This window comes from Dasypus novemcinctus, chromosome 16 (assembly GCF_030445035.2).
Source record: "Dasypus novemcinctus isolate mDasNov1 chromosome 16, mDasNov1.1.hap2, whole genome shotgun sequence".
NCBI classification, from domain to species: domain Eukaryota; kingdom Metazoa; phylum Chordata; class Mammalia; order Cingulata; family Dasypodidae; genus Dasypus; species Dasypus novemcinctus.
In genome coordinates, this window is record NC_080688.1 from 78,488,515 (window position 1) to 78,504,041 (window position 15,527).

At 33.8% G+C, this 15,527-nt stretch overlaps 1 protein-coding gene across 9 annotated transcripts in view; it reads right to left on the minus strand.

Moving 5' to 3' along the window:
• The window catches only part of PIGN (phosphatidylinositol glycan anchor biosynthesis class N), a 160,362-nt gene that overhangs the window by 60,300 nt on the left and 84,535 nt on the right, over positions 1-15,527 (minus strand). For 5 of the 9 annotated variants that reach the window (XM_004478658.5, XM_004478659.4, XM_004478661.4 and 2 more), the window contains 6 exons: positions 11,635-11,713; positions 10,503-10,685; positions 4,534-4,673; positions 2,111-2,210; positions 1,915-2,007; positions 1,033-1,124 (listed from right to left, as the gene is read on the minus strand). In XM_004478658.5, coding sequence (XP_004478715.1) covers positions 1,033-1,124; positions 1,915-2,007; positions 2,111-2,210; positions 4,534-4,673; positions 10,503-10,685; positions 11,635-11,713 — 687 coding nt within the window. The remainder of the gene's footprint in view (positions 1-1,032; positions 1,125-1,914; positions 2,008-2,110; positions 2,211-4,533; positions 4,674-10,502; positions 10,686-11,634; positions 11,714-15,527) is intronic. The other 4 variants (XM_058277847.2, XM_058277848.1, XM_058277846.2 and 1 more) reach the window with 1 other exon arrangement.

Below are 15,527 nucleotides of genomic sequence, written 5' to 3' on the forward strand. Positions count from 1 at the left end.
GACAGCTGCAAAATGTACTGACTTATTAACACTAATAAAAGTATGGCTTAAATAGTACAGTTTTAGAAATGAATACAAATATTTTTGGCTCTGCTAATAAATTGACTACATGAAATAAATCCTGATTTATTCTACGTTGATGTTATAGAATAAATGAGATCAAATGTATGGAATCTCATAAATTACCACATATTTTAAAAAATAACTTAAAAAGGATATACCCTCACCTATTAAAGATTAGGTTCAAATGTTAAAAAACATTTATATAGCATTTGAAGAAAGTAAGAAAGATGATTACATGACTAACACAAAATGAAATATAACGTTTGGCTTGCCAAGCACAGAGACATACACACACATACAAAGATTCAAGAGTTACTTGATATTAATTTAAAAGTTAAGTTAAAAGCAAAGAAAGGTAGCCAACTATTTTACAGACTCATTTGGGTACTAATGAGAAGAAATAAACCTAACAGTAGCATGGGGAACTCAAGTCAGTTATATGGAAGAATTGTGAATGCTAACACATGGCAATGTTGTCAAGGTAAATTGAGTTTCCTACCATGTAGATCTTTACATTCAGATGAGAATAGCAGAAAATTTCATTTTTCTAAGACATTTTAAACATGGGAATACTTAAGGTCAAGGCTAAGGATTACATCAATAGTTTTTAGACCTTTTGGTTTGAGCAAGAGAACATTTTTCATATGAAATATTTTACAGACTTCCCGATATACAAAAGAAATAATATTCTAGGTTGTTTTTTTTTTTTTGGGTGGGGGGGAGGGCATTTTAAGTTATCACTGTTTGGCACAATTTTATTGTTTGTAAAGGTTCAGAAACATCTCTAGGGAGCTTTAATGTCTCTCTAGATGTAGGTCAAAATCATAATTAGTGGGTTAATATTAGTATTTTAAGTGCCAGTTGCTACAAGTGATTTTAAACTCATGACCAAGATAAGGTTCATATTTCATTGAGTTGACAGAGAAAAAACAGTATTACAAAGAAAATAAGTTAAAATATTGCTCATACACTAGAGAGATATCTGGCATTCGTCCTACAACAGGCATAATTGGGAACACTGCCAGAAGCAAAGAGAAGAAAGTCCAACTCAGTGAGATGACCTAAAACAAACAAAAACGTTATTTTGAGTCAAATATGATACAGAAAACTTGCTTCGGTATTTCAGAGACTATATGACTGAAACTAAAAGGAAAATGCACAACCTTACAGCTGTTTATTTGGGTTGTACATATGTTACTAGAATAATTTTTAAAAAAAGAAAGAAAAAGTAATATAGTTACTACTTGTAAAGGACCTTTATGTAGTAGGTACTGTATTAGGTATAATATGAGCAAAATCTCATTTAATTCTCTCAACAACATTACTCACAATATTTCAGATGAGGAAACAACTTAGAAAAGTTAATATATGAGTATCAGGCCTAAGAATAGTAAATTAAACACTTAGGGTATAAACATGGGTCTGATATTTCAAGACCCATTCAATTTATGTTATTACCTCATTCTATCTTTATAAGAAAAATGGCTTGCAATACTTTAAAAAGATTATGTCCAGAAGAGAAGTAAAAATACTTATTCAATTAGACTAAGACAAACAAATTATCAAATATATACCATTAACTGGAGAGCTTTACAAATTCCCGTAGGGAAGTATTTCTGTCTTCCTGCTACCTCCATGAAAAAGATCAAAGTGGAAACATTGTGTTATAGTATTTCTATTATCATATAATTGGCTTATTTTTAAATGAATATGTGAATCATTTTACCCTTAAAGAACAAGGCTTTTTATGTAAGGTTCCTTTCTACCCTTTCCTTAAAATCTGAACATTTCAACGAGTTAAATACATATTAAAACAAAGTAGCTACTAATGTGTCCTGTGTCAATTCATACCTTTGCTCGAGTCCACAGCTGAGTGAAAAATGGCCAACCCGCAAATGTAACAAGTCCAGCTGTAAGCATATAGCGATAGAAAAAACTGAGAACCTAGTAATGCATTCCAAAAAAGAAATGAAAACTGAAGTCATTAAATACAGTTACATAAATATGACAAAAATATGAAAAAGTTGTAATCTGGTATGTTACTTACTAATACTTCAATTCCCAGAGTAAAGACTAACAGATATCCAATAATGCGACTCAGAGGAAAGGTCAACAGTGATTTCATAAGGTCTTGAATAACTTGGAATCTGTTTAAAAAGATTATACAGGCTATTTGTATACTACATTGAATAAAAAACTTGGGTTGTATATAGTGAAAATTTGAAACTTTGAACAAAGCTAGAAATCAAGGAATTTTCAATTCATATATTATTTAAAAACTAAGATAAACTTTAAATAGATTTGTTTCTGTGACTTTCTTTAACCAAATCTTATTTTGGATACCTTGAAAATTTTCAAGAAAAATGCAATCTTTGAATTAATTTGATAATGACTAGAAAGGCTTGCTTGGTTTTCATAAATATTAATGACAAAAATGAATCTTGTTTGATCCTAGTTTTAAAATGGTTATATACAATTACAGACAAAATATAGAAAAAGAGATACAATGAACCCAAGAGTTTACAAATTGAAAATTTTTTTATTCACCAAGGTTAACCTTATATTGAAATTTCAACTGTCTTGAGAGAGAGGTAGATTTTCCTATTCTGGGTAGGGGAAATCTTAATTGTACCTTTTCAATGAGCTAAATACCTTTCCAAACCCAATCCAAGATGTCACTAATTCTAATTAAATGTGAATTCACAACCACTAAAAATGTATTATACACGAACACTTTCAACACTTCATCTTGGGAAAAAAAAAAAACTTAACATCTGTAGTACATGATTAAACAGGTATTATAAAGGTCAATACCTTTACTTTCCATATAATCAAGCAAAAAATAGAACACAGCATACTTTCAAAATTGTGTTTTTCCTTGCAATTAAAAATATATATATATGTATGTATATATGCTATCTTCATAATTAAGGCATTAAAAAATTCAGGAGGGGTTCTGCAGTGAGGCAGAATTTTCTTTCATTCTAAAAACGTTTAATCCAGAGTAAATATCAGAAAAGAATCTGATTTAAACATGTAATCAAGTGGCCCTATTCCTTTTGTTTTAAAGATTTATTTCTCTCCCCTTCTCACCACCCCCAGTTGTCTGTCTCTGTGTCTATTTGCTGTTGTGTTCTTCTTTGTCCACTTCTGTTGTTGTCAGCAGCACAGGAATCTGTGTTTCTTTTTGTTGCATCATCTCGTAGTGTCAGCTCTCTGTGTGTGCGGCGCCATTCCTGGGCAGGCTGAACTTTCTTTCACGCTGGGTGGCTCTCCTTATGGGGTGCACTCCTTGCACGTGGGGCTCCCCTACACGGGGGCACCCCTGCATGGCACGGCACTCCCTGCGTGCATCAGCACTGCACATGGGCCAGCTCCACATGGGTCAAGGAGGCCCGGGGTTTGAACCGCAGACCTCCCATGCGGTAGAGGGACGCCCTATCCATTGGGCCAAGTCCACTTCCTCCTATTCCTTTTGAATGGAGAAGCAGCACTATATTCTTTTCTCGGTATTTTTTACATCATATTTTAAATAGTATTGTAAACAGTATATATTTTTATTTTTGATATTTTTAATATTTTAATAATTTTAATACTTAATGTTTTTAAAGGACAAAATAAGTGGCCAAAGCTGTAATAAAAATTAGAATAAAAAGTATACATACTGTTAAGATGCACATACTAACCAAACTGAAGATACCCTTAGCCTGACCCTCCATTTCCTGGTCAGCTATAGGGGCCTAATTTTCTCAGAGGATACTTCTATTTTCAAATCTAAGTTTTGAATTCTATATTACAAACCCAAACACAGAAATCAACAAGATCTGCAGTAAGATTCTGATTTCCTGTGAATATGAACCAGTATCACACTTTAAAAGTACTTGAAGCTCGCCTGGGAGCCTTACTTCAGATGTTTTCTAAAATGGCAAGATAATCCATTGTTAAGTCCAAATGATAAGAAAGTTCTTAAAGGTAGAACCATAGCATATGTGAATAGTATCAATTAATTCCTGTATGTACACGTTACTGTATTAGATGTAATCATAAAAGTTTTATTCATCTAGGTTTACATGATGATCAAGAAAGCAGGGGCAAAAGTGGATGGAAAGAAAATAAGCAAATTTCTTTGTGCAACACTAAGATAAACTGGAATCTGGGATGATAAAAAAAGTTCAAAATGTAAATTACTGTAGGCATAGCACAATCAATATTATTTTATCCCAGCATTTTCTTATAGAAGATACACAAAGAAGGCAACAAGGTCATGGCTACCTCGGAGCAATAAAGATGAAGTCAAAAGAGAGCGGTAAAACAAAAATAATGTCTCTGCATATTTATGTAGCTATAAATGAAGTGAGAGGGCTTGGAGATTTGAGGGTATTATAAACATGTCTTTGATGACTATGCTAATGGAAATCAAACATATTTTAAATACAGACTTAAAATGAGGCAGCAAGATGTGTTACTTACTCTCTTAGAACTGCATACCAAATCGGCACTGGCAACAAACAATATACATAATAAGTCCAGGGACAGCCTTGAATCAGCAGGAAAAATGCTACTAAAACGCCAATAGCTACAAAACAACATTGCAGGAGATGGCTTGGTTTCTGAAAATCAAACAAAACATTGAAACGTATCCAAATCCAAGCTAACTGATATTTTTAAGAGATTTTATAAAATGAAGAAAATAAATTAGTTTCTTCCATTGGCTCTACAATGAGATGATCGAGCAAATATTTGCATTTGAAAAATAAAAATTAATAAACCTAAGTATCTGTCATTTGGGAGGCATATTAGAGAAGAAAAAGCAGGATAGCCCACAAATTTTGCAATTAGCAATTCTCAGTTGCTGTATACTCTGTTCCTAAAATTTGTTTACAAGTACCTCTTTGGAGTTCTTAACACTTTTTCCTTAAAAACATTTTAATAAATGTTGATCTAATTCTCTGGCTGGCTCACAAAAGTCTATTTAACCCATATTAAACCATGGGACCTAATCTTCATCCAGAACAATGTTTCTATCTATAGGCAGTTCATTTTGATACGTTACAATCTTCTCTCTCCTTTGCCCAAATACAGTAAGTTTCAGTCATAGTTACTCTTCCCAACCACTTGCCAAATAAAGAAGGGAGTTCCTCAATGTAAGTCACTAGTAATGCTCTCCAGGGGCAACAGAGGCCCCTGGGCCTCTGGAACTGAAATTCCAATAATTGAAGAAAGAATACATACTTATGGGGAAGTCATGATGATAAGAGTATGAATTCTAGAGTATGAAATAGAATAGGATTTAGAAGAGTCTGTTAGGCACTCTCAAAAAGGTAAGCACACCTAGAGAAAAGAAACAGGAGAAAAACATAAATGTAGGATAATGTGACACCCCATCTTGGCTCCATTCCTTGTTTTCTCTATTTTCCCCTTGCTTTGATAACCCCAAATCAAAATAAGACAAGAATTAAAAACCACATCATGGGATAAGGGGAATTTAGGTAGGAGAAAGCAAGGAATTTTTTTCTCTTTCTAATTCTTCCCTACTGGCACAAAATGTCACCAGAAAGGAAGTAAGAAATGAGAATAATTTAAAGTTGTAAAACAGGGAGTGAAGCAACATTGTGCTTAAGAATATGGAGCTAGACGGATCAGTATTTCAATCCTGGCTCTGTACAGCCATAAGCAAATATATAATCTTTCTGAGACTGAGTTTTCCCTACCTATAAAATGAGAATAATAATTCTGTATCTACTTATCAAGGTTGTTGATATTTAAAGGACATTACATAAAGAGCTTAATAAAATGCTTACTTACTACTGCTTAATAAATGACAGTTATTAGTACTTTCATTTGTATTCTTCCCCTCTCCCCATCAACTTTTTTTAGTCTCTACAGTCACTATAGAAACCTATCAATGCACAGAAATGGAGATGTGACCAACAGCATTGGGATCCCACAGCAAAAGGATGGAAGCAAAAGGGCAAAGCTCAAACCGATATGGACAGACAGAATCTCTGAAGCTGAGGCTGAGACAGAATAGGTGGCATGTATTCAGGGTTGTGGACTGGTTTTATGTCACGTTGAGAATACTAAAATCATAAGGAAGGAAGCTTACCAGAGTATCCTAGGAAAAAAAACACTGAGGGATTTTCTAGAATCAGTACAATATGGTAAAATTATCTAATTCTTAAAAAACATAGTAATAGATATACAAATAACATCTACATATAGGGAATTAAATCATAAAGAATAAATTTAACTAGGTTCAGCTGTTCCTAAGTCAAGAAAAGGAAGTAAAAATCTAAAGGATTTTAAATAAAATCCTGGGGACACTTTCTACTAAACCCTGAACTGAATTTCTGCCTGCTGCCCCCCAAAAAACAACTGATGATAACCTACCATTCCACATGTATTGTGATTCCTCCTTTGTCCAGTAAACACTAATTCTTTCTTTCTGTACTGTGCTTTATACTAGGTACTGTCCTTCAAGGTGTTTAAACCAAACAGAGAAAGAATGGTGGGACTTCATTTGAAGGGTTATGGATTAGATGGCTTCACAGGTGAATTCTACCAAGCATTTCAAAAAGAATTAACACCAATCCTGTATAAACTCTTCCAAAAACCTGAAGAGGAGAGAATCTTAACCAACATATTTTATGACGCCAACATCACCCTAATACCAAGGCCAGATAAAGATGCTACAAGAAAAGAAAATTACAGACCAATTTCTTTAAAGAACATACATGCAAAAAATTCTCAATAAAATACTTGCAAATAGAATCCAACAGCATATCAAACAATTTATACATCATGACAAAGCAGGATTAATTTCTGGTATATAAGGCAAGTTCAACATAAGAAAATCAATCAGTAAAATACATCACATTAACAAATTGAAGGGAAAAAACACACATGATCACCTCAATCAATGCAGAAAAGCATTTGACAAAATCCAGCATCCATTTTTGATAAAAACACTTCAAAAGATAAGAATAGAAGGAAAATTCCTCAATCTGATAAAAGGTATATATGAAAAGCCCACAGTCAACATCATAATACTCAATGAGTAAAGGTTGAAAGCTTTCCCTCTAAGATCAGGAACAAGACAAGGATGCCCACTGTCACCACTGTTATTCAGTATTGTACTAGAAGTTCTAGCAGGGGCAATTAGACAAGAAAAAAAAATTAAAGGCATCCAAGTAGGAGAACAGGAAGTAAAACTCTCACTGTTTGTAGATGACATGATCCTGTACTTAGAAAATCCTGAAGCATCCAAGACAAAGCTATCTGAGCTAATAAATGAGTTCAGCAAAGTGGCAGGATATAAGATCAACATGCAAAAATCAGTAATATTTTTGTACACTAGTACTGAACAACATGAGGAGGAAATCAGGGGGAAAATTGCATTTTCAATAGCAACAAAAAGACTCAAATACCTAGGAATTAATTTACCCAAAGAAGTACAGGACCTATATGCAGAAAACTACAAAACAATGCTGAAAGAAATTTAAAAAGACCTAAACAAATGGATTGGAAGAATAAATATTGTGACGATGTCCATCTTACCCAAACTAATTTACAGATTCAATGCAATACCAATAAAAATCCCAACAGCTTACTTTACAGAATTAGAAAAGGCAATTAACCAAATTCATCTGGAAGGGAAAGTGCACCAAACTGCCAAAAGTATTCTAAAAAGGAAGAGCAATGGGAGGAACTTCATGGCCTGACCTTGAAACATAGTAGAAAGCTACAGTGGTAAAAACAGCATGGTACTGGCATAAAGACAGACACATCAATCAGTGCAACAGAACTGAGAACCCAGAAATAAACCCTTACTTATACAGTCAACTGGTTTTTTGAGAAACCGACCAAGTTAATGTTAACGGGACAAAATAGTCTTTTCAACAAATGATACTAGGACAACTGGATATCTACAGCCAAAAGACCAAAAGAGGATCCCTATCTCACTCCCTATAAAAGAATCAACTCAAAATGGATCAAAGACCTAAATATAAAAGCTAGGACCATAAAACTACTTGAAGAAAATGTAAGGAAACATCTTCAAGACCTTGTGGTAGAAGGTGGTTTCTTGTACTTTACACCCAAAGCACATGCAACAACAAAAAAATTAGATAAATGGGACCTCCTCAAAATTAAACACTTTTGCAGCTCACAGAACTTTGTCAAAAGGGCGAAAAGGCAGCCAACTCAATAGGAGAAAATATTTGGAAATCACATGTCCAATAAGGGTTTTAATAGCCAGGATATATAAAGAGATACTACAACTCAACAATAAAAAGACAAACAATCGAATTTAAAAATGGGCAAAAGGCTTGAATAGACATTTGTCCAAAGAAGAAATAGAAATGGCAAAAAAAAATACATGAAGAAATGCTCAACGTCATTAATGATTAGGGAAATACAAATGAAAACCACAATGAGATATCATTTCATACCTATCAGAATGGTCACTATTAAAAAGACAGAGAACTACAAGTGTTGGAGAGGGTGTAGAGAGATAGGAACACTTATTCATTGTTGGTGGGAATGTAGTATGGTACAGCCACTGTGGAGGACTGTTTAGCAGTTCTTAAAGAAGTTAAATATAGACATGCCACATGACTCTGCAATACCACTACTGGGTATATACCCAGAAGAACTGAGAACAGTGACATGAACAGACATTTGCACATTGATATTCATAGCAACATAGCAATAGCCAAAAGTTGGAAATAATCCAGGTGTCCATCAACAGATGAATGGATAAACAAACTGTGGCCTATTCACACAATGTAATATTATGCAGCTGTAAGAAGAAATGAAGTTGTAAAGCATATGACAACTTGGGTGAACCTGGACATTATGTTGAGCTAAGCAAGCCAGACACAAAAGGACAAATACTGCATGACTGCATTACTGTGAACCAAATATACTGTATAACATATTGTATGATTTTCTAAAAACATTTGTTTGTATCCAGTTCATTTGAGAAATATATATATATATATATAAAAAGCAAAACTATGCACACCAATTTTTGAAGGTTCTGAGTTCAGTGACTGAAAGGGAAAAATACAATCTTTAAAGACTACTAATTCTTACAACTGAAAATAAAATGTGTGTACTTTAAAAGAAAAAAAAAGGACCTATGGGATTTTCTTGTTTACATGTCAATCTAAAGATATCATATCCTTTCTCAAGAATCTGAACATCAAGACAAAGATGAAAAGGTAGTCTTAGCACAAGACTGATGTGGGTTCAAATCTCAGTTCCCCCTTATCTTCCTTGTTGTATAACCTTGAGCAAGTTACTTAATCTTCCTCAGCTTCAGTTTCCTCTTTTGTAAGCAGAAATTACAATGCCTACCTACAGCACTGTTATAAGTTTAAAGTGGTAAGATATACTTCAAGTAACCAGAAAAAAAAATACATATACATATACTACTCAAAACACAGTAGTTTCTCTTTTCCTAACATGGAAGAAACAATTCTTGTTCTAGTCAATTTCACATATTCAAATAATTAAAATTACTTAAGATGTGTAAAACATTATAAAAAACTGCAGTAAATAACAAAATACATTTCTTCTTTACACTGCAGGAAAACAAAATATAAAATTGAAAAAAATTTACCACTGAAAATGTTTTTAAACTATTCATATTAATAATATGCCATTGGGATATATTACTTTTTAGAGGAATTGAATCAGATAATAATCATTAGAGAGAACAAAGCAAAGGAAATAGAACTTTTATTCTCCCTATTAAATAGTATTAATAGCAATATATTATAAAAGAGTAAAGTGTTTTAATATATTAAATGTACTGCTGCTATATTTTCTCAGTAGGATGAAATATTATTAAAGTTTTTTCTTTTTTCTATTGAAAGTACAGTAAATTGGAACAATTTCCAAAATGAGGACAAGTAGAAAGTTCTATAAATTTGTATGTTAAGTGCTGCAGAAAGTTAAAAGAAGGTGACAATAATTCCACAAAAACATATATATATTATTTTTAAAAGAACATTTTGAGCAAGTGATTTTATTGTTTATATTATGACTCCTAAAGTTCTAATATCAGATAAAGCTAAATATGTTGCTGTGAAGCAGTTTTCTGACCACCTATACAGGAAAGATATGGAATAACTAAACCATGCTACACAGTTATAGAAAAGAAGACTTTAAATTATTTATATAGCTGTCTTTATAGCCCTCTTAAATTAAAGGGCAATTATTATTAATAGATCTTTTCCTCAACTGAATAAACAAAAGATGAATGAGAAAAAAATGAACACATTGAACAAAAACAAATGAGAGATAAATAAGAGTTCCCTTAGTGCAGTGATTTACACATTCTAAGAACTCATTACAACTAACTTAAATTTCTTTCCTTAGTCCTAGTAATTTTCTACCATCACCTGAATCTTCATTATATTCTCTGAACCTACCTTACATTCTTTACTAACACCTCTAGGAAGGTCAGAATGAGATCTGATGATCAACAAAGACACATAAGATGTCCATCCCACAAAACCAAGAGCAACATTGATGCCCAAAAAGTGTCTGTCGTAAGTGTGATAATAGGACAATCCTTTCAATGCAAGGTGAATCAACTCCTTGCAAATGGAGACCTATGGAGAAAGGAAAATATAACTTGCTACACGGAAAAAATAAGAACAACTAAATTTCAAAGACAAGAAAACATAAAGTTCCTAACAGTCAAACTATTATATTAAAATTAGAATAAGTAACTATAGATGATGGATCAAGAAGAGATTTTAATTGAAGATCTTCTTGCAAAGAACAAAAAATTTCCTGAATAAAATTATTTTTCAAAAATCTTGATGAGAGAGCATTTTAAAAGTAAACAATCTATGATATGATAATGCTTTAAAATTATTCACTTTTGTGGAAATAATCTTCAGAAGACACATGAAAGAAATGAAGTCTCTCTAATCAGGTCCCAAATAACTGAGATGCCAACATATATCATTTTCAACTTTCTCTTATCAAATTACTGCAACCAGTTATAAGACATCACTAAATAGCTCAACGTTGTGGAGAAGAGTGGCTTACCATTTTAAAACCACAACAAAAACAAGTATGAGAAACACATGGTATTACACAGACAACTTTGAAAACTAAAAATAGAAAATCTTTACTGCTTTAAAATTATAAGACAATTTAATAAAGAGAAAAGAATTAATGAAATAATACATAGTAGAGTAGAAGTTAGGAAGAGTCAAACTTCCCCCGTGAACCAGATTTCTGATAGTGGACAGGTAATTCCAAATGTACAAAAATCTTGCATTCTAAAACATTATATATAAATAGGGGGACAGAAATTCGGAATATACTTTCTCACTATAAAAGTTGGCATGACTTGTTCATTCCAATGCTAAATTAGAAAAATTTACACATAGCATTATCTGAAGTAAGAAGTATGTCCAAGGCTAAAGTCAAGAAATTCAACCCTCCCTTGAGGGCTCAGGAAACCTCGTTGACATGCCCACTTTGCCTTCCTTCTTCATTCTTTGCCCCTTCCCACTTCTGAAATGGTAATCATTACTTTATACTTACTGCTTCATCATACTTTTTCTGTTGTATATAAGATCTTGCTTTCCTTAAAATGTTCATCTGTTTAGAATCAGAAAGTAACCTACAGAAGAAAAAAAAAGGATAGTTTAAAATGTTTCTATTGGCTATACACTTCAGATAGATCATATGGTATGTGAATATAGCTCAATAAAACTTAATAAATTATTTAATTGTGCAAGAATAGCCAGAAATAGCAGCTATGTACAGCAGGGTAAAAAGAGAAGAATTTTGGTGTTTTGTTTTTTTGTTTGTTTTTTGTTTATTATTGTTGAAATAATGAAAATGCTCTAATAATGACTGAAGTGATGAAAACACAACTATGCAATTACACCAAATACCACTGATTGTACACTGTGGATGAGCTGTATGCTTTATTAAAATGTATCAAGAAATTGATTTGTTAAATACTGAAAAAAATGTTTCCCCATTTCTATTATATTTTTTCTTTTTTCTTAATCGAAAAGGATGGTAAAAATTGAGGAAACAAAAAATGAAAGAAATAAACCTCAAGCTAAATTGTATCATTAATATAAACTCTTCCAAGGGAAAACTTATAGTTTAATTTGGCTTTCTTGACCCTAAATTTGAACTGCCAAACTACACTTAGACAAATCATATAATTCATCATTTTGAAGAAATATAATACATTGGCTAACAAAGAAATTCTAATTAAATCAAAGTAAATAAAGGAGCAGCAAAATATATGGTGTAAGTTCTGCCATTCAGCCCTCCTGCATTCGTGGCAGACACGGCACACATGACAGACAGGGTAAATCCATCCTGGCACTTTTTATCCCTGAGCTTGGACAGGGCCTAGAAATTCTTACCACCAAAGAGCTCCAGGCAGAGACTAACCAACAATCGAAGTTAATGTACAATTTGAATTTACCTGCCATTCCCACACCATACCATATGACTTTTTTGCCGTTCCCCCACCCCCAATCTTTCATTTGATTTTTCCTTCATTCCCCTGTGCTTGGTTTTACCACAGCAGAAATCTGAAGTACATAATGGAAATAATTCTGAGAAACACTTTGTAACCTAAAACTTTATCTATCTAAAGGCAAAGTAATAAGCACATAAAATGAATCACTAACTCTTAATTGGTTAAAATGCTCGCAATATATTACAGACCTAAAAAAGTAAGACAAATAAGAGAATTATACACTGTCAGTTTATAATTTTTCCTAAATAGAATATTTACAAATTCTGGGACATATCAAAGATGTGCAATATGCCAAGAAACCATCAAAATGTGTATAAACCTCACTGTGAAGACCCGTGACATTAAAGACTATAATAAACTTGCCCTTCAATATAATTTCTTTTTCAGTTTCCATCACATATTTTAAACATAAAAAAGGTTTTGTGATAAAGTCCAGAACAGAAGGTACAATATACTCACATTTTTGTAAACAAAACAAAACAAACAACAAAACAGTAACAGCAGAGAAAAAAGAGGTAGGCAGGGTACTAATTAATGGCGTATCAAACATAAATTAAAACGAATAAAGGGGATCTGTATGTATCAACATGGATATATCTTGAAAGTCAGACTGAAGGAAAAAAGAGAATTGCAAAAAAAATTAGGATATCATTTATATAACATTAAAAATACAGAAACAATAATATATATAATGCTTAAACATGAACAGGAAGGAAATAAATCTATTTCCTGAAAGTGGTTATCTATGGATGATGACAAGAGAATAGGATGGAGGCAGGGGTATAGCGATTCAACTATATTACGTCATTTTATATGTTTTTAAAAACAGAAGATCTAAAGAAATATGGGAAAATACTAACATTTCTTAAACGAGTGGTTGTACAAAAGTTTGTTATACGTTCTATTCTTTTCTGTATGTTAACATTTTAAATGTTAGCAAGGATATATTTACACATGTACCTATATTTACACATGATATGTGTAGACACATATATAAGAAACTGTACTGTGTTGCCTCCAGAGAAAAAGACCGTAAGCCTAGAACACAGGACAAAAGGTAGCTTTTCATTATTGTTTTTGTTATTTTTATTGTGTGCATGTATTACTTATGCATTAGCATTTTACTAAAGTTTCTTAATAAAACATAAAAATTTAATCACTGCTTCTGGCTATGATGGAGAAGTATGGGCATACCAATGATACCACTAAGAACAAGCTGAAAAATCTGATAAAATTAAATAAAAGATCAATTTGAAGGTACTGGGAAGCTGCTGAGACAATCAAGAATTGAAGGGCTATAATCCTAGAAAGAAGGAAACCACAGAGAAGTAATCTAATATTCTGAAAGCGACAAAACCCTAAGGGTATTTGTTATTTTTATTCTTGGCCCAAGGCAAAGGCTTTAATTTGAGCATTTAGCTGCTACAAGGAGGTAGACAATTCAACAGAATCTTTACGAAGTCCACAAACTGGAGAGATAAAAATTAAAGTTTGGAGCTCCCAATGCAGCTAGAACAGGAGGATCTAAAAAGGAAGAGGGAAACGGACTTTGGCCCAGTGGTTAGGGCGTCTGTCTACCATATGGGAGGTCCGCGGTTCAAACCCCGGGCCTCCTTGACCCGTGTGCAGCTGGCCATGCGCAGCGCTGACGCGCGCAAGGAGTGCCGTGCCACGCAAGGGTGTCCCCCGCGTGGGGGAGCCCCACGCGCAAGGAGTGCGCCTGTGAGGAGAGCCGCCCAGCGTGAAAAGAAAGAGCAGCCTGCCCAGGAATGGCGCCGCCCACACTTCCCCTGCCGCTGACGACAACAGAAGCGGACAAAGAAACAAGACGCAGCAAATAGACACCAAGAACAGACAACCAGGGGAGGGGGGGAAATTAAATAAATAATTAAATCTTTAAAAAAAATAAAAAATAAAAAAATAAAAAGGAAGAAAAATAAAGAATATAATACATTGTCATTCTGAAATATAAAAAAATAAACACATGAAAAGAAAGTTCATATGGAATTAAATTACTTTAATACAAATTCTCAGATTAAGTATTAAAAAGAATGAGAGAAGGAGCTTTCATAAGGAAGAAATTTATAGTACATTATATATGGAGTAGTTAGATTAAGAAACAGGATGCAAGTGCTGGTAAGAAGGGGTATGAAAAGAGAATTAAGTCTGATTCAGGTGAATCCTTCAGCTGAATAGGACAAAATTTCTAGAAGCGAAGAAGAAAGTCCTTAAAAGCAGAACAGAGGTTTTGGCAGGCAAGCTGGTTAGCAGAGTGAAAGAAGGAAGGCAGCTGGCCCAGCAGACAACGTGGCTGACAGACAACGTGGCCATGAGACCACGCCCAGGAACCTGAGAAGAAAGCAGCCAGAAAGACCCTGTGAAATCCAGGCCATGAGAATCTCATTTGGAATGAGAATCCCATTCAGGGTCAAGGGAATGCCCCAGATACCCTCAAAAGGCCTCACAGTTGGCCCCCTGAGAAATGATAGTGGGACAACCAATCGGAACAGCAAAGAGCTGGGGCCCCACCCCAATGCTATGAAGAGGGAGAGGAAAGACTTTAAAAAGCCCTGACCTGGGGTCCCAGTCACTCAACTCACTTTGCAGTATGACTGGGGTCCATGCCTTGGACGGTGTACTTTTCTCATTTTCTTGTTGCTTAACAAACTCTTTACTCCCTTCCCTACCCTATGGCATGTCCTTAAATTCTTTAATGTGACATAAGTCAACAACCTAGAAGCCCAGCCATCCTGTAACATCTAGAAGCCCAGAGCTCAGAGCCCAGAGGCATCTGGTAACAGCAGTATCAAGAAGTGTAAAAAAAACAAAAATTAGCATATAGGAACCACCAGATAGAAAGGATCCTAGATAACACCCCAAGTTGTAAAGTGGGATCCATGGAAGGTTTCACTCTAAGCGTAGAAAAAAA